We start from the raw sequence: 18329 nt of genomic DNA on the forward strand, positions 1-18329 counted from the left end.
ATACCTACATTCTATGTTTTAAATCTTTTCTAGCTTATACAAGCTCTGTCTCTAGCAAAAGTACCATCTCTGTTATTGTAAAGTGGTAATCCATCGATAACGGCCAACTTCCATTTGCCCTCAGTGTTCCTTAAAAAAAAATTGCTGAGGCTCAGCTTGGCTAAGCCTTGTCAGATGCGAAGCATATTAGTGACTAGGCTTGGTAATACATGGCTTTCCTTGGTTGAATACTTGGTCATTTTAATACAACCACTAGAAGCCTTCATCGTGGGGGAAGACAACGGCATGGCTACAGCGGAACGCCGACTAACCCCGAGACGCGCGTTGGGTAAGCGCCTGGATTGCCACGGAAGCCGCGTCTGCCTGCCCGGTGGAGCGAGCGTTTCACCTACACCGAGTGTGAACGCGCGTTCGAAATGCGCGGGAATGCGCGGGTGTGACGGCTAGGGGTCCCACGGCGACGGCGCGAGGTGGAGGCCGGCTCTCTCATCCGATGTCACGTGGTGTGACGTCACGGTGTCACGTGGGGGTCCCACGGCGACGGCGTGAGTGGTAGCTCTAGCAATATGCTTCGCATAAAAAAATAAACAAAACGCAGGTAGCTAAAATTAATCCAGAGCCCTCAACCAGTGACCTTCACAGCCCGACTTGTTGCTTTGTAATATAAGATTATATTATTGAATTAAATGTACTAGTAAGTTTATTAAGGAAAAAATGAAAGCAAATGATGTGAAAAAGTGCCAATACTACTTTAACAACACAAATAAACAATATTCACCGCAGCCAGCAAACAATAAAAAAAGCAAGACCCACAGCTACCTTGAGAGTTTTCTACAATGCAGCTTTTGTCAAGGTTCCGAACTTCATTCTCTTCTTCACGCTTCTGCCTCAGCTCCTTGCAGCTCTTCAGTGTTGCTTTGCCTAAAAGAAAAGGAGCAGTGACTAGCAGCTCAGCATCTTGTGTGTGTGCCATGTGTAACTGATGCAAAAATGATGCAGCATCTCCAGCTGCTCACCACTACTACCACCATAGGAAGACTGATGGCAGAAATGTGGGTTCATGGCACTAGTTTGGTACACTCCGGTAAAAAAAGGTGCAACAGTGGTCAAAGTCCGCCTCAATAAAAAACTGCAACACCAGGGGGCAACCCCTTTTGTGAAGCTCCTGTAAAAAGGAGTGAACCATGTGTCTAGCAGAGGAATGTTCCGTTCCAAGTCGCTGCTAACTGTCATTAACACCACACTGTGGTGCCAGGCAAGCGAGAAGGAAGAGCTGAAGTGTTATTGTTAAAGGGACAGTGAGGAGAGCTCTATTAAAATTTTTTTTATAGCAAAATCCGATAGTTTGGCATTTCATGGCTTTGTTGCCACTTGGCCGGCAGCGAAAGATGCATTTATTTCAAAGAAATTTGGATTCGAAGTTGAAAAAGTTTTTCCCGCCGCTCTGATTCAAACTTGGAATTCTCTTATGACGACACAGGACTAAGTGACGTGAAACATGATGTGCCCATGACGTAACGCAGACTCCGTGATTTCGGGCCGCCAGCAGAGCGGCATAGCCGCAGCCGAAAAGAAAGCTACCGCCGGCCGCACGTTGAAGGCATCTATCGGCTATTGCGGCCGTTGCTACCTCCGCTTCGTTTACGTTTGCACCGGCGTTTTGCCGGCGTTACGTTGGATCCCGTTCTCGAAGTCGTCAACGAAGTTCTCGCAAATAGACACCTTTAGCACACCGTGTACCTTGTTACCGTTAGCGGAATACCAGGAGCCCGCCTGCCGGCGGTGAGCAGGCGCTGGCTGATTGGTCCCAATGCTACAGGGGCGCGCGTAGCTGCCGGGTTCGTGGCGCCATCTGGCGACGTCAAGGAGATTTGCGCACGCATTGGCTGCGCCTCAGTGATTCGTGGCTTCTCGTGTCCCAGTTTTGCTAGAACCATTGGTTCTAGCAACACTGTTTTGTCCTATGACGTCATCATGCTTGTACTTGCGAGTTTGGCCTGTGGCGGCGATACCTATATTTTGGTTCTTGCTCTTTTCTACGTTACAAGAGCTTTGTTGTCAGTATGAGTGGCGTTTTTGTAATCAGGAGGTGGTATTCTGTCGATACAAGCCAACTTCAATTTCTCCTCAGTGTCCCTTTAAGCACGCTACTTTACAACACTGTGCATTACGAGAACACCGACAAAAGGACAGAAACAACTTAGAAATGGAAATCTAGAACTGTCAGACACCTTTGGTCAATGACATCAGTCACTCAAGTAACACTTGTTGCTGGGCTAGTTGGTGCATTATTCTTCGTACAAAAGCTAGCGCAAAACACGACACACACAAGAAAGGTAGACAGGACAACGCGCGTTGTCCTGTCTACCTTTCTTGTGTGTGTCGTGTTTTGCGCTAGCTTTTGTACGAAGAAAAACATCAGTCACTCTAGGATCTTAACTGGAGCCATATGTAAAAAAAATAATAAAAAATCTTAATGTAGCTATTGGTGGTTGTAAATGAAAACATACCATTGAAGCAGCTAAATCAGAAACTGACAGCTATCAAACTGTGAAAAGTGAAAAAACTTAGTGCCCACAACATTTTGAGAACAGTTTATATGGTCAGTGTCATAGAATGCTATTACTAGAATCACCATTTCAGAGAATACATCAGAAACGTCTCACATCTCTATTTAATCGGGCACAAATATCCTCTGCACTGAATTATGGGGCTATGCCTATTCACAGTACCTTGAAACAGTCACCACTACATAGAGGTGAGATCTGTGTATTTTATCATTTCAAAAACACAGAAAGAACACACACCATTTTTATAGGCATTTCAGGCAACGCAATGGCTGCATGCCATTATAAAACTGCCTGTGTCATAAACATTATTCTGTAAAAAAATAATGTTTCTTTCCAACTTTTACAGCATTAAAAAAGCATATATGAAGTGGCATTAACTATTACTTCAACATACCTCCTGCCCAAAATTTATATAGCAAGCAATATTTAGTATATAACAGAACCATAACAGAACCAACATACTGAATACTTTTGAGTAACAAGGTGTAGTTATGCTTTTTCTCATTCACTAGCAGAACTATCAAAAATGAATTTCCACTCCTTGTAGAAATTCAATGCCAGGCTGAGATATGGTGTATGTTGCTGGTTTCTACAAGTTGAACTGTTGTATGAAACGGTACTGTTTTGGCTGGTCATCAAAATGAATTTTTTCATAGACTTGGGGAACTGAAGAACATGCTTGCTCTCTTTTGCATTGTTTTCTCCTGTCTTCCTACCAGATGTTGCAACTGATTCCATTTAATATCTACTTTCCGACTCATATTGATTTGATTTAAAGAGTGAACTGCGCGAAAGGATTAGGACACCAGAGCGACACATTCACGACACTTAGAAGCGCAAAAGCGTGTATTGATTTGATACAAGTGTATCCATGCCGCATCACAACTGAAAACTAAACATTTCGACAAAATTGCCAGAATTTCCGATAGAATTTACTATAAGTATCACTGCTATTCCTTACTACTAGTGCCAGTAGTACATGTGATCTATGTGTACTTGCAGCATGGGCACAGAATAGAAAATCCCTAAGGGCACACACAAATTCGTCATTTAATTTTTCTGAACATCATGCAAAATAAAAAAAAAAAGAAAAGTGAGGGAGTTGGGTTGCCACAGGAAGTTGAAGGTGGACAGCTGAGGTGTTGATGTCAGTCCTCATCTCAAAACTGCACGAGACGCATGCATACGGTCCTAGCGATCCCAACAGAAGTTGAAAATAAACCGCGCTGACGTGCAAAGAGAGAAGGCTCACCCTGAAGCCCAGCATCCCTGAGAACCTTCATGAGCTTGTCCACTTTCTGCTCCACGGAGTCCGTTTCTTCTAGTAGCTGAACGTAGCGGACCCTCAGCCCCGCAGTGCTGATGCAACGCTTGAGCCTGGCTACGGCCGGATTCTCAGCAGTGGCTGGCTTTGCTGCCGGCTGGAGCACACACAGAAAGGAAATGTCAGCCTCGGTTATGCTTCCAAAGCAAACACACAACAGGCCAAACCAGCTCACGGAATTCGAGAGCAGTAGGCCAAGAGGTCAATTAAGAACAAATCGATAACCTTCCCTGCTCCAAAATAAAAACAACAATTTTTACAACCCAAAAGATGTTGCAAACGAATGTAGTTTAGGTACATGAGAAGAGAAACGAACTATGCGACATTCAAGAACTTTTGTTGTTTAAGATGTCTATGCTTAATTTCAGATAAAAATTTGAAAGCATATTTATATCTCAAAGATGATCATAATTTACAGCTTTTTGTATTCACATATCCTAAGGCCCTTTACAGGCTTTAGGGTCTTTTATAGGGCGGATGAAAAAAAAAATGCAATGCACAACACAGTGAATCATCAAACAAGAAATTTAACATGCGTAAAACGTGCGCTGTTAACTGGCAACAAAACTGGATAAAACGGGGCTTGAGAACACACACTCAAAAAAAGTAGACAACAATTTTAGGGACAACAATAACAAAGAATACAATTCTGGCAACAGTGTTTTAAGAGTCAGCACGCAATAAGACTTCAGTCTGCTGACAAGAGAGTCACAATTGTTAGACACTCTTCTCACCTAGCTGCTAGATGTGATAAACAGAAGACACCTGATTACTAGTGACATAACCAAAGACACCTGATTACTAGTGACATAACCATTGAAATTCATGTCAGGATTTGAACAGAATGAGCCTTGTATCTGCGAAGTTTTAGCACTGACTGTTAGGCCCACCCAAACAATGAAGTGTCCCTTTTCATCACATTGCAGAACACGTCATTATGTGAAACTAAAACCAACATCACTGGAACTGAAAGAGCTAAAACACTAGGTGTATAAAATATGCACAACATGCTCACTGCTGAAAGTAGCTTTGACCAGGGGTGGTATTCTCCCGGTGTCGCCTTTTGCGACATGTCGCATTAGGGCGGGGCCTAAAAAAGTGCGTACAGTTGCTCGAAGAAACGCAAAATGCCGCCGGCACTTTCGTTGGCGGTGCTTTCATTCACTCCAAGAAGCGACAATTTACCACTGCTGATTCACTAGCAGCAGTAGTTTCGTATCTTTAATAGCAAGAATATTTGCCATCACATGACGTCTAATGTTCAAAAAACATTTGCAAATTTAATGTAAACTCGTTTTACTTCATTTAAGTTTATAAAACACCGCAAAAAAACTCCAAATCTATTTTGTTTCGTTCTGGACGGTTGTGCTAGGTTTCGGCTGCGTTTCGGGCAGTTGCAGACGGTAGCAGTGTAGCTGGAGGTCCCATTAGGCTTGCGCGCTCCAGAATCGAGAGCATATCTCAAAAACTAGGCTGAATTGCAGCTTAAACTTTATCGTCGAAGCAAGGTAAGTCATAGCTAAAGGTAACAACACCAGTAGTTGCCGGTAAACATGCCGACCGGAATCGCAAGGACTGCTGAATTGGCTGAAGTGGGCAGCTCTCGCTTGGAAAGACACCGCAGCCGTGGCCTCGTGGCAGAGCGCCCGCCTCGGCTTCGGGAGGTGATGGGTTCGACTCCCGCCGCCGGCCGGGTACCCACCGGTTTTCTCAAAATGGGTACAAGCTATGGCCCGGCCTGGTGCTCGGCTTACTAGGGCTACATTGCTTGGGAAAGGAGCCTGCGCCTTCAAATCCCGTCACTGTGGGCAGAGAGTCGTGTAGAAAAAGGGCCACAAATTGGGCTTATGCCGCACGAGGCGGACTTATGGTTGCTTGGCAGGGGAACTTATCACTCATCCGCCAAGGCAACTGTTTGGTCTAAGACCCTTTTCCCAAGCATTTCACCCTAGAAGAGCCGAGCACCATGCCAGGGGAAATCTTGTACCCATTAAAGAAACCGGTGGGTACCCGGCGGCACTGGGGATCGAACCCAGCACCTCCCGAATGCGAGGCGGATGCTCTACCACAAGGCCACGCTTCGGTCGTGGCCGCCGCCATGTTTTCACCGCCATGTTTTCACGCTAAGGACGCAAAAGCCGCAACTGCCGATTGCATTCGTACGCTAACGCTATTTCCCCATTAGCGTTCTGTGCATGCGCACTCTGGACCCGCTATTCCGCTATGGACGCAATTACGCAAAGCCCGTAATACTAAAGCTCTCTAATGTTCAGTTATACATTTGTAAAAGTCGTCACATTGCTTTAAATCCTCTTTGGCTCGTGCAGACACTGTTTCGTTGCACTAACGTGCATTAAAACGCCTTGAAGGGTCATGCAGATGCGAGTGCAAGCGCTGCCAAGGCCATCTCGTCGCAGCGGGCAATGTCTGTTTCGTCGTCTGTTTCCGACGGTGCAAAGTAAGTTCGCATGGCGAGTGGCAGTCCGGCTCAGCAGACGGTAGCCACAGTGCTGTGCTCTTCGACAGCCGGTAATGCCGCCGACAAGATTCGTCGGCCAAGGCAAACTGGTCGCGATGTCCGCGGACACGCCACTCTTCTTCGCAACTCAAAAACCAGGCAAGGAGAGTGGGATCCATGGCGTCTAGTATCAATTTCGTACCCTGTCGCCCGCGCGAATCGCTTCAGCACATTCCGTTGTTCGACTAAGCGTAGTAAATTGGGGTGACGTCACGGTGACGTAGCAGGAAGGCGGGTCCGTGTCGTCACGCCGCCGTCACCGCGGCTCGAGCCAATCAGCGAAGAGCGAATGCGACATGTCGCAAAAGGCGACACTGGGAGAATACCACCCCAGACTGTAAGCAAAATTATCAATGGGCATGAAGTCAAATGTGCAGAATGGAGGACAGTACAAACACTGCACATTTCAACGAGCTAATATTACAGTGAGTGCCTGCCATTCTTTAGTGCACAACAGCGGCATCTAAAATGAATACTTCATTATACTAATTGATTATAAGCAATACACTCTGAATGGTCCTAGAAGCAAACTTGTTTAACCAACAGGCTGCCTTCCATTTTTCTAGTTTTTAGTATACTGCAAGGTAGATGGACAGACTCAGTGTAGCACTTGCAAACACCCCAATCTTCACTAAGCCCAATAAGCTTTCAAATGCGTTTACTTCCACTCCAACCAACGAAAAGTAACAAATGGCAGAATTCAATTTCAGTGGTGCAACAAAGGTAAACCTGATTTAACAGAAGCCACTGTGGATGGCAAGAGGTTGCTGGATATATATGAAAAGTTCACAAGGATGGTGAACTCCTTATGGGCTCATAAAAAAAAAAAAAAAAGACTACCAAAATGGCTCAATTCTGGTCATTTTGGTATCATAAAAGAATGACTACTGCCATCTATGTTGTAAAAGAAAAAACACGTTTTGACGACTTCTGTTAGTCAAAAGCCGTTTAGAAAGTAGCGAAATACTCACGACGTGCTGAGCTTGTCTTGCATGCGACGAGCTGAGGTTCTCATAAACTTTTAAGGGGTTAAGGGACTTTTTTAGCTGATCCTAACAGCTGTTGGCAAACATATCTAAGCTTGTTTTAGCATCACATTTCATTAGAGCGATATGGCATTACACTCACTCCCTTACCTTGCGCTTTTTGCTTGGAGGCGGGAAACCGTCAGCCGGCTTTTTCCTCCGTTTGTGCGTACGGGCAAGTTTCTGCTCCAGTTCTGAAAGGTTGGTGTTTTCTGTCACCGCCACTGCGGCTGCCTGCTGCGGCAAGACTGGCTTCTTTTTTGGTGGCCTATTGCGCAGTTCTGACAACGGTTCGTCATCACTCGAGTCGAAGATGCCACGGGCGTTTTCCGGTATCTTGTCCTTGGTTTTTCGAGGTGCCGCAACGCGCTTTCTCCGGATTACATTGGGTTTTTGAGAAGACGTCTCGTCTCCGGCATCGGACTCTTCACTCTTTGGCTTGACCATAATCCAGCCACCTGTCTTGGTTTTCGTCAGTTTCAGAGTGAACAGAGGCATGTCGTCCATGCTCTTGTGATCCTTCCCATTGCTCTCTTGGGTTGGCGTCTTCGACCCTAAGTAGACGGAAGATACGGTTTTCAACTACAGTAATGTTTCTCCCCCTGCAATTAACAAATTATAGTCTAACACACAAAAATGCCACACTGACGTATTTGAAATATGTCACTTTGCTGCCTCTGAGCATGCCCTTGGCCCTGAGAAATGGTACTGAAAGCAAAGAAATCAGCACCAAAACTGCAACACATATTCGCAAGTCTCCGATATCATGAAGACATTCCCTACCAAAAAATAGCAAATTACATTTCTCGATAATGCGATGTTTGAGCACGGCTGCTGCGGTATTTGAACCGCAGGCGACTGCAGACTGAACATGCAGTGCCAAACGGAGGTGGCTCCGGGTTTTGGCTTCGGCAGCGCGTGCAGCAATCTGTCGCTGCTGAGCCTTTCTTCTCAGGCGGTGTGTTTGTAAGCAGCCGTTGCTGCCAATGGAGCACAGATCTTGCAGTACTCGCCTCCTACACTGCACCGTTATCACCTACCCTTGCCGTACCCTCAACTGCTGCCCTCCTAATGCTCCTACCGTACCCTCCTCTTGCACTTTCCTCCTCATGATTTCTTTGCTGCCGCTGTATTTTCATACTCCACTGTGCTCTTTATTCACTCTGCCGGTTACACCAAGGCCGCTCCACCCAAAAACGGGTGCTGCACTTTAAAGGGAGAGATACCTTGATTGAAAACACTTGACATCTGATAGGCACTGATGCAATGTCTTCAGAACATGATGGCTGACCAAAGATGTAGACTCAATGTACCTCATTTATTAGCGTAAATTTAAGTACCTAGAAAACCTACGCACTACACTTCACCACCCCAACTTCAGTATTTTACAAATATTTCGGACGAATACACAGCATTTAAACTAAGTGAATTTTAATTCTGAGTAATCCCCCCCTCCCTAGTCTGGATTTAAAGATGGTAATAAGTGTATAAATTCATGACAGAAGATACCACACATCATTTTGCTATACTGGAATAAAATCCGTTTGCACACCAGATGCGGCCAGATGGGCACAAACTACAATGGCAATATTCATACACTGCTCCTGTTGTATCGACCGAAGAGACGCTGATACGGGGTTTATTTGCAGAACCTTGGGGTTGCTGCCTGTAGCCTGCAAGTGCCGTGCGAGCACACAGAACACGGGCTCGAACACACTTCGTCGTCGTTCCCAGGTGTCAAGAGCGCCGCCTGGCAGGATATAACAGCTACTACCTGCCTTTGCTGACTTGCTTACAGTCTGTGAAACAGCATGCAATGTATGCTGTGCTCCACATGTTTCAGCTGCCCATGAATGATCGGAGTTGATATTAAAAAAATAACACCCAATTTACTTCATTAAACTAAATGTAATGTAAGTGCGCTAGCACAATATGTGTGTTCCTTTTGCGCAGGTTACTTACGACAGTTTTACGTGTTCCTTTTGCGCAGGTTACTTACGACAGTTTTACAAACACCGGCCGCGGCGGTTGAATTTCTTTGGAGGAGAAATTCGAGGCCCGTGTACTGTGCGATGTCAGTGCACGTTAAAGAACCCCAGGTGGTCGAAATTTCCGAAGCCCTCCACTACGGCGTCTCTCATAGCCTCAGTCGCTTTGGGACGTTAAACCCCATAAACCAACCAAACCAACCCAGTTTTACAAACAATGTAGGTCTCGCTACTGGAATACAACAAGGAACGTCTCGCTACTGGAATAAGATCACCGCAAAAACGACCTAGCAAGGTGACCATATCTAGCTCTCACAGTGTTAAATATGACAGCTTTGCAGTCAACGCCATCCGACTCAAGTTACATCGTATGTATGCCGTACACTACACTGCCTTTTCCCTTCGAGACAAGTAAACAGCGCTGTGTTTATCAAAGTAGGTATTAGAGTTTGATAGTTTCGAGTTTCTACCTAATGAATCTTTTAAGAAAAATAAAAAATAATAAAAAAGAAACCAGCCGAGCCGGGAGTTGAACCTAGGCCCTTTGTAAAATGAACACACAGGCGCGCACTTCGTACCACTCAGCCACGACGCGAGGCGGACGGATACATTTTGCTTGTTTTTTGCAGCGGACTATTTCCGTACCTTTGACAGCGTTGACAGCTATGTATGAAACGGAGTATAGTGCTAGCACACTCCACCTGCAAACCATGGCAGGTGGCAGCTGGAAGGTGGAGGCTTCATCCGCAGGCAGGACAGCTTTTTTGTTAACGAGGCACCTAGCTTTAGTGCAGTAAAAACACAACCATGTCTCAAAAGTTAATCCCCCTATTTATGTTTTTATGGTCCCAAACTCATCTAGAACACCCTGGCAAAAAATTACTGCTATGCGGAACATGGTAAGCTCATAAATATAGTCAAGCCCACTTATAACCACCATGAGCATCATGCACTATTTGTTGGTTATATATCTGGACGTCCACAGAAAGTGCACTTGACATAAAAGATTGGACTGCCATACGGCGAACTTCCGTGTGTGCTTTTTACGGATATGTGGGAGTCCCTATTGCCTTGGGGTGTTTTCTGTACAGTCACACGTTTATGCCTCGGAACAAACAGGATGATCATCACCCTAAGGTCTGTGTCTAGGACCAGCATGTATCAAAGCTTGCTTTTAATCACAGCACATATGACAGCCAGTCGTGAAATTTATACCCACAAATTTGGTCACTTCAGCATCTACGATATTAGTTTTTGCCAAGGCATTGCCTCTGCTGAGCAATAACTGGTGACAGCTTTCCAGAAAAGAGCTGCATGTAAATTCAGTGGCGGTAGCGAGCTGTAGCACACAGAAAGCGTTTCACACCATCCAAACTCTTGCAATCTTAGCAAGAGCTGAATTGTGGGCCAAATAACTGTGAACTCCGTGTGAATCTGCTCAGATGCAAAGCAAGAGAAAGTGGCTTTGTGAGGTGTGGCTAGTTTGGTGAACAGCGAAAGCTGGTGGCCACTCATTTTGCAAGTGTGCAGGTTTGGTGTAGGCACGCAAACTTTTTCAGCCTGCATCACTTAATTTGGTTGGAAGAAATCAGTGCATGTGGTGCAGGTGATTGATAACTGGCACGACTCAAAAGCACGTTCCTGAGATGACATCGCAATGCCTCCCATTTATGGCTCGGTTCTGGCAACAAGATCTCTTCCTTTTATGACACATTGCAGAAAAAGTCTTGGGAACCAGTGTTTAAAAGGGAGGACCGGTAGTGCTGACAACCCACGAGTAAGTTGCTCCTTTCTCAGTCATTAGGCCACTTCTCTAAGTGGGTAAACTTCGCAGTGACCTCAACAGAGTGCAAAAGCCAAGGCAATGCTGTGATTGCATTGCAGACTTTCATTTTAGAACGACAGCTGTTAAAGGCACTTTCCTAGTTCTGTGGCATTGTTGGCATCGGCGCTGGCATAACACAAAGGAGAAATGAAGAGGAAAGGGAAGTGGCATAACACCATTTGCTCTACAACAGATTTGTGGCATCCTCTGAGCGCAGCAGTGCAACCTAGTGATTGTGACATTTGAACCTTTGCAGACACCTTTGAATCTTTGAACCTTTGAACCTTCCGTGGTGCGGCAAATGAAGCATTCAGCAACGCAAATATCTGTTGCTGAAGCTCGTATTACACAGGACCAGTAATTGGTGGTCAGTTTTTTGTCCTATCCTGATGTTTGTGTAACCGATGTTATTTTTATGGTTTAACTGTGAAAATCAGAAAAGCGAAGGCTGTTGAGGTTTTGATGCTTATGTACGTCTACAACGAAGACCGCGGCAGCGTACAATGCCCCAGAGCGAGTTTGTGGCACCTGAAGCTCAATGGAAGCGAGTTCCATGTACAGCCTTTGTCAAAAGTTTAGAACCCAGGGGGTGTGCTTCAAAGCACTATTGTGGCGCTCCTGTAGCACTCGTGGAAGTCCTACGCATCGGAGGGAGCAGGATGAAAAATCTTCTTACCTTCACGAGATTTGGGACGCTGAGCGCGCATTACGAGCAAAGCAGTGTGGCCCAGAAGCAAACCCCCTGGGCTCTAATCTTCTGACAAAGGCTGTACATTCGCTCTAGCCAAGACCAGCTACCATAGCCACAACGTTCATCATGTTGCCTTCGTTTGTAAAAAAGCAAGCATTCATTATCACGGTCGTTATAAGTGGGCTCAACTACATAGTAAAAGACATGTGAAGGATCACATGTATGACTCAGCATTAGACTAAATTTTTTTTCTTCACGCGATGCCATCAGTTTGCCGTAAATTACACTGGCTTCTCCAGTGCTATCAGAAGCTAAGTGCTGAGATACAAGCGTGCATAGCCCACAGCACACAGTGATGCCAAACTCAGTGTCGTGAGGGTAAGTGCTGGGGCATCAAGGATGCACACGGTCGGTAAGAAACAGATCGCCAGCTGTGCTGGTTCCAACGTGCATTTGTACTTGCCCTGTGGTTTCACATTTTCGCCGAGGTACCAGCTGCTGCATAGGCGAAGACAAGTGTCGAAAGGAACAAAACAGTGTGAATGGAGGCAAAGCTGAACCTTTTATAACCGATCATGCACTGCCCTATCAAAAGTACTCACTGTCAGACAACAGTTCTTCAGCTTCCAATTCATAGACATATGCACCGTGTGCCTCCGCATCTGTCCACAAGATGACACGAGTGGGAAGCAGAGACTTCTACCTGTCAGATACCGGCACACATTGAACTTATTGCCTAGGGTCATCTCATGCGCTCCACTCCTGACAGATGCAAAGGCACTCGGTGCACAAGCATGTGCCTTTTAAGATAGCGTGTGAAGAAAACACAATGAAAGACTATAACTTAAAACTAAGATTACTACTATGGCTCTTCAAAGCATCAGAATAAAAATTTTGCTTGTTTCCAAAGGTTACAAAGCAAGACTTTGCTAATATATTCAATGTGCTTCAAACTGCAGTTTCAATGAGCTCTTCAATTCAGTAAAGGAGCCAATAGAGAGCACAATGCTTCCTGGACATGTCCACAATAGATATCGTACTGAATGCAAATTTCGAAATCGGTATGTGCAGCAGATGATGCAGAAAGCACACAATCTATGAGGGTGACATTTACCGTATTATATGGTGTATAAGACGCGGCTTTTTTTCAGAAACCTTGCTGGTGCGTCCTATACAAGGGTGCGTCTTATACGCTAATTTTTCGCGGTTTTTTTTGCGAGTTCAGAAGTTACTCAGGTTCATGTTCAAGCTTTTTTCATCGAAAAAATATCACTACCAATGACGCGGTTGTAACGCGGTTAATACTTCACTGCGGGGACCGCCAAGCGCAGCTTTTCTTAGGTGAACTTTATCATGAAACAGCTGGGATGACGACTTCCGGGATCACAAACACGCAACCGTTTCGGAGGCCCCAAGCAAAAGTAATGTGAAATGCCAAAAGATGAAGACAATCGCGCTTCTCGCCACTGTCAAGACAAGTCAAGACAAGCCGGTGTTCTTTTTTAGCCACCATTTGCAACTTTGCTCCGTGTACGTAGTACGAAGAGAATGTTTCAGCCTCGTTGCCGCCAGAAATGGGCAAACTTTTTGATAGCGTATACGAAGATGAAGACTTCATAGGTTTTAAGTAGAAATAAAATGTTGTTATGGACATAATGCAGACACTTTCGTTTTTTCTTTTTTCTAAAACGTGGGCGGGTATAATGTGAGTGTCGCCATTTTCGATCACTTAGCGTTGCTTAAGAATTTGTCACAGGTACAGTGAATTTCGCGATGGTCGCGCAAGCGTGTTTCATTCTCACTAGCCTAACCGGTTAAATTGGGGTGTGTCTTATACACGGGTGCGTCTTATATACTAACGCTTTCAGTGACAGCCTGCATATATGGCAGGTGCGTCTTATACACCGGAAAATACGGTATATGCTGCCGCTGCCTGCCTTTGTTGACTTGCTTCCGGGAGTCTTTTAATGAGCTGTTGTGCAATATCGCCAGAGCAGAGACCTATGCAATAATGCACATCTTTTTTTTTTTCCTCTAATGAACTGTCGGCAAAGATATGTCCATTACAGAAATGTTTTATCGATATTAATAAATGAAGCTTACTATCTGGCATTTCCGTACACTTCCAGCACAAGCTCATGACAGAATACAAAGCATAAAGCAGTTTCGCAGATCATGGCAAAAAAATGAGCCAGCTTACTTGCGAGCACCTCAACCAACAAATGATGAGCCATTCTATAATGCAGCCTAACCTGTTATATGCAGTGCAAATACTGTAAAACAAAAGGTGATAATTAATTAGGAAACAAAAATAAAAGCCCCCTATGCCTCCTTTTCCAGCTGCTATTTCAGCGACGAGAACAAAAACAGGTGGACTACTCTTTTGTATTCCAACCTCATAAATGAAGACATTGCTGTTACTCATACGAGCATCAGCCGCTGTAGCAAATTAGAGTGACATTGTTTTTCTCATCATTTCCAAGCTTCCGTTGTTTCTTGCATCCTTTTAGAAGCCGTCTACATAAAGGCTGACTGGCAAGACAGCTGCCTTCACTAAGAATCCAAATAAAATAGCAATTTAAACACAGTCTTGTATGTGGAATCTATGCAGAAATGTTAAAAGCGTAACAATGCTGCTGGCATTCTAACAAAAAGATAAACTCTTGGGAGTGTCATCAAGCAATTTCTAAAAGCATCACAGCATATGCCATGAGAAAAAAATACAGACACCAACCAGGTGGGTTAAAAGGATGACGTCCTGGCTCCCACAAAGGGGGGGCCTTATTCATAATGAAGCGATAACTAAAGTGGCTTGTTTTAACAAACTAAAATGTCAACCTTTTAACCCAACTGGCCAGAGGCCATGTTTGTTCTAGCCTATCCCCCAGCCTGACGGGATTCAGTCATAACCTAAAACTTCATACATTTGCCATATTTCCCATGACCTGAATATCTGCCTTTTCTTTTTCATTTTCGTTTATATGCCCCAAAGCAAGCATGTTTACAGATGACACCATTATCATCATCATCATCAGCCTGACTACTCCCACTGCAGGGCAAAGGCCTCTCCCATGTCTCTCCAATTAGTCCTGTCCTTTGCCAGTTGCGGCCACCGTATCCCCGCAAACTTCTTAATCTCATCTGCCCACCTAACTTTCTGCCGCCCCTTGCTATGCTTGCCTTCTCTTGGAATCCACTCTTACCCTTAAGGACCAGCGGTTATCTTGCCTTCGCATTACATGCCCTGGCCAAGCCCATTTCTTCCTTCTGATTTCGACTAGGATGTCATTAACCCGTGTTTGTTCCCTCACCCACTCGACCATATATGGCAAACATTAGATGAGGTCATAAGGCAACAGTTAATTGTAAACATCACTCTACAATAAACACAAGACATCCGCATTTAACTGCGTAAATATTTTCGAGTAGAAACTGGGCTTAATCTGATATTTCAAAAACCTGTTCAGGGTGGAAGAATTGGGCGCAACCAATTTTTAACCGAAAACAAAGAGCCCTATATTTACAGTGTAAACACTGTGCCCCATCTAAGCTGAGTGCTTGAAATCACTGCAGATTCTCGTTTCCATTAGGCAGGTTTTTGGTTACACATGCTAACTTCTTAATAGGCATCTCAGAGAAGACAGAGCTTTAGTTAGGCCAAAGCCGTTAAACACAACAATACAATTGTAAAAAAAATTAAGAAGTACTCTACGCACCTTCACTCATATTACTGCTGACTGGTTTTGCCTTTTTGTTTTCAACGGGCAGCGAGGACCTTCTGACTTTCCCCGTTGGCTCTCCAATCCTGGCACTGCCTTCACCATCTGAAGAAGGCCTCCGCGGAGATTCAGCAGACATGGGGGACTCTGCAATCATCAACTTTCCTTCCGAGTCCGACGAGTCGGATGCATCTCCTCCACAGGGGGCCTCAGCCTTGTCCACCGAAACCACTGGGAACACCACAGTCGGAATGGCACCACACACTGCATTGGTTGCAGTACTGGAAGCAGCAGCACTGGATTCATCATGAGAAGCCTCTTTGACTGGACCACTCGGGCCCAGACCTGAGGCTAGGCTGGAAGCTGAACTCAACAAAACACTCGCAGAAACACTAGAAGAAACACTTGAAGAAGCACTTGAAGAGACACTTGAAGGAGCACTTGAAGAAACATTTGAGGAAACACTTGGAGGAACCTTGAGGGAAATGTGCGGTGAATCGGATGTGATGGCTAATGATGTAGTGTTGGCACCTGTGTGAGATGTACTGTTGACAGTGGAGGTGGCGGTGGTGGTTGTAGTTGTGGTAGTGGTGAAAGTGACACTGGGCATGGAAGCCTGTTTCGGTTGAGTTCGCCGACGCGTTTGCACTCCAAGTGTTTCTTTTACAGCTCGAATCACATCATCATCGTCAGAATCACTGCTTGAGTCGATGATGCGCTGAACATTCTTGGCATTGGGGCATTTGATGGGCGAGTCGGTGTCAATGTTGCAATTGCCATTTTGAGGCAGCACTGAGCGCAGGGCACTGGTGTCCTCCGAGTCCGCAGAGGAGTCATTATCTGACTTGATGTCCTGAACAAACAAGAAAATGCAGTCAGACAAGGTGCGGTGTAAGCTCTTTGAGCGAGATGTGAAAAGACCTGCTGGCATGCCCAATATGTATCCACGAGTGTAACAGCAACTATTTCCCCAATGTCCCAGTGGCCGTCACGTTGGGGCTCACTAGCATGGCAAAAGGTGGTGTATTTTTTTTTTTTTTTTACTGCGCTTATCGCCACCCGCTCCAACTTTCATTGTGGATGCCATGCTTGGTACTCCATCACGGTACCTGTGACATGTGCAAGCCATCTAGACACCGACTTCCTGGTATCATCAAGGTGACAACATATGTTGCAATACAATAAGAAAAAGCTTGTCATCATCATTGACTATAACAAAATTAGGAAGGCTATTCTAAAAATGGCACCCAACTTATGGTTGCTTTACAGCAGGATGTGAGGCACTGTTTCATGATTTCGTAGAGCGAGCATGTGACTTTCTCAGAAGCATGGAGTCTAGTCAATTTTCACAAAGATGGTCAAAATCAGAGCTCTCGCTACCTGCGATGATTTGTCTCTGCTTTCGGCCAAGTCTTCAAACTCCTTGAACACGGTTGTGACAATAGAGGCAAAAACTTCACGGTTTTCTGAAGACAGGTGCTTCACTTTGAGCTCGTCCGTGTATAGTGTCCGCAGCTGCCTGATTGTGAGCATGCTGCGTTGGTGGACAAAATAAAAAAAATCAATATTCATGAGCACGTTCAAGAAACAACGACGAAAGTAAACTTGAGCGATGCACAATTTTTCACAACACACGAAAACTATCGTAACGGGGTCTGTGTCACTTTTTCGCGCTGTATGAAATTAGCTGTACTAAAAACGACACGTCAACCTGAACTGTTGCTTCATATCAAGTTTAAAAACTTTTGTACCGCGAAGTCCGCGGTGTAAGCGCAGATCGCATCATTTCTCAGGACCTGAAGTTAACAAGTTAACGAGGACGCGAGTCAAATTATCCCGATCGTTCGCAAACTAAACAAGCACGAATAGATCGTAACGATTCACAGCAATCTTGCTTGCGTTATAGATATGACATTTAAGGTCGGTGTGCCTCGACAGCGTTAACACAATACGCGTCGTTTGGTACTTTTCCTGACGCGTCGTTGTCTTCTCGTATACGTGGCTCGCTTTCACGATGTACAGACGCTTCATTACCACGTTTAATAACACCAAAGAAAGCCACTACAGGAATGCTACGCATGGTAGAAACAAACGCATCAAAGCTGAAGATCGGCAAAGACCCTTCTTGTTCGCCTACGTAGTGCGGAAGGCTAGTTTCCCTTGAAAGTAGAGCACGAATGGTTTGGCGACGACGGAGTGATTACGGCTAAGAAAGGACTGGTTAGCGCTATCGGACCTACAAACTGCTGCCAGGAATTAAAACAGGGGTATTTAAATGTCGCCTCAGCGGTGACAAAACTAATAATTCCAGCAGGGCGAATTTGTTAACGTCAAAAGTGGCACTCGGAGCACCACAACAGAGCAACAGAGAGCGACATTATCATAATGTTCACAAACAAAGACTGGGCGCTAGGCAGATGAGACGGAAAGAATTGTTAGGCGAACACGTCGAGCAACATTAAGAGAGTTGATTCAGGTGTTGTACGCACCCATGATCTCGACGTTCGCGAAAAATACGGCGAACAAACTCTAACATACTACTGGCACTGACCGCCGCCATTGCTAGTTCGCGCCAGCCATAATTCGTCATCTGCAGACTGATTAATTTTCAGTTGTTCCTGAGTAGTTTTGCGTGTACAAAATTGAAGTTATATGAAAATATTTCTGTA

The 18329-nt window shown here is 45.1% G+C and overlaps 1 protein-coding gene across 1 annotated transcript in view; it reads right to left on the reverse strand.

Annotated features, from left to right (window-relative positions):
* The window catches only part of LOC149342855 (uncharacterized), a 38379-nt gene extending 20129 nt beyond the window's left edge, over positions 1-18250 (reverse strand). The window contains exons 1-6 of the mRNA XM_089545371.1: positions 18150-18250; positions 17041-17194; positions 15658-16513; positions 7549-7991; positions 3823-3991; positions 820-921 (exon numbers count right to left, since the gene is read on the reverse strand). Of these exons, the coding sequence (XP_089401497.1) occupies positions 820-921; positions 3823-3991; positions 7549-7991; positions 15658-16513; positions 17041-17194; positions 18150-18250 (1825 nt within the window). The remainder of the gene's footprint in view (positions 1-819; positions 922-3822; positions 3992-7548; positions 7992-15657; positions 16514-17040; positions 17195-18149) is intronic.
* Between the last annotated feature and the right edge of the window lie 79 nt (positions 18251-18329).

This window comes from Amblyomma mixtum, chromosome 5, assembly GCF_055824585.1.
Source record: "Amblyomma mixtum isolate Tamu chromosome 5, ASM5582458v1, whole genome shotgun sequence".
Lineage (NCBI taxonomy): Eukaryota > Metazoa > Arthropoda > Arachnida > Ixodida > Ixodidae > Amblyomma > Amblyomma mixtum.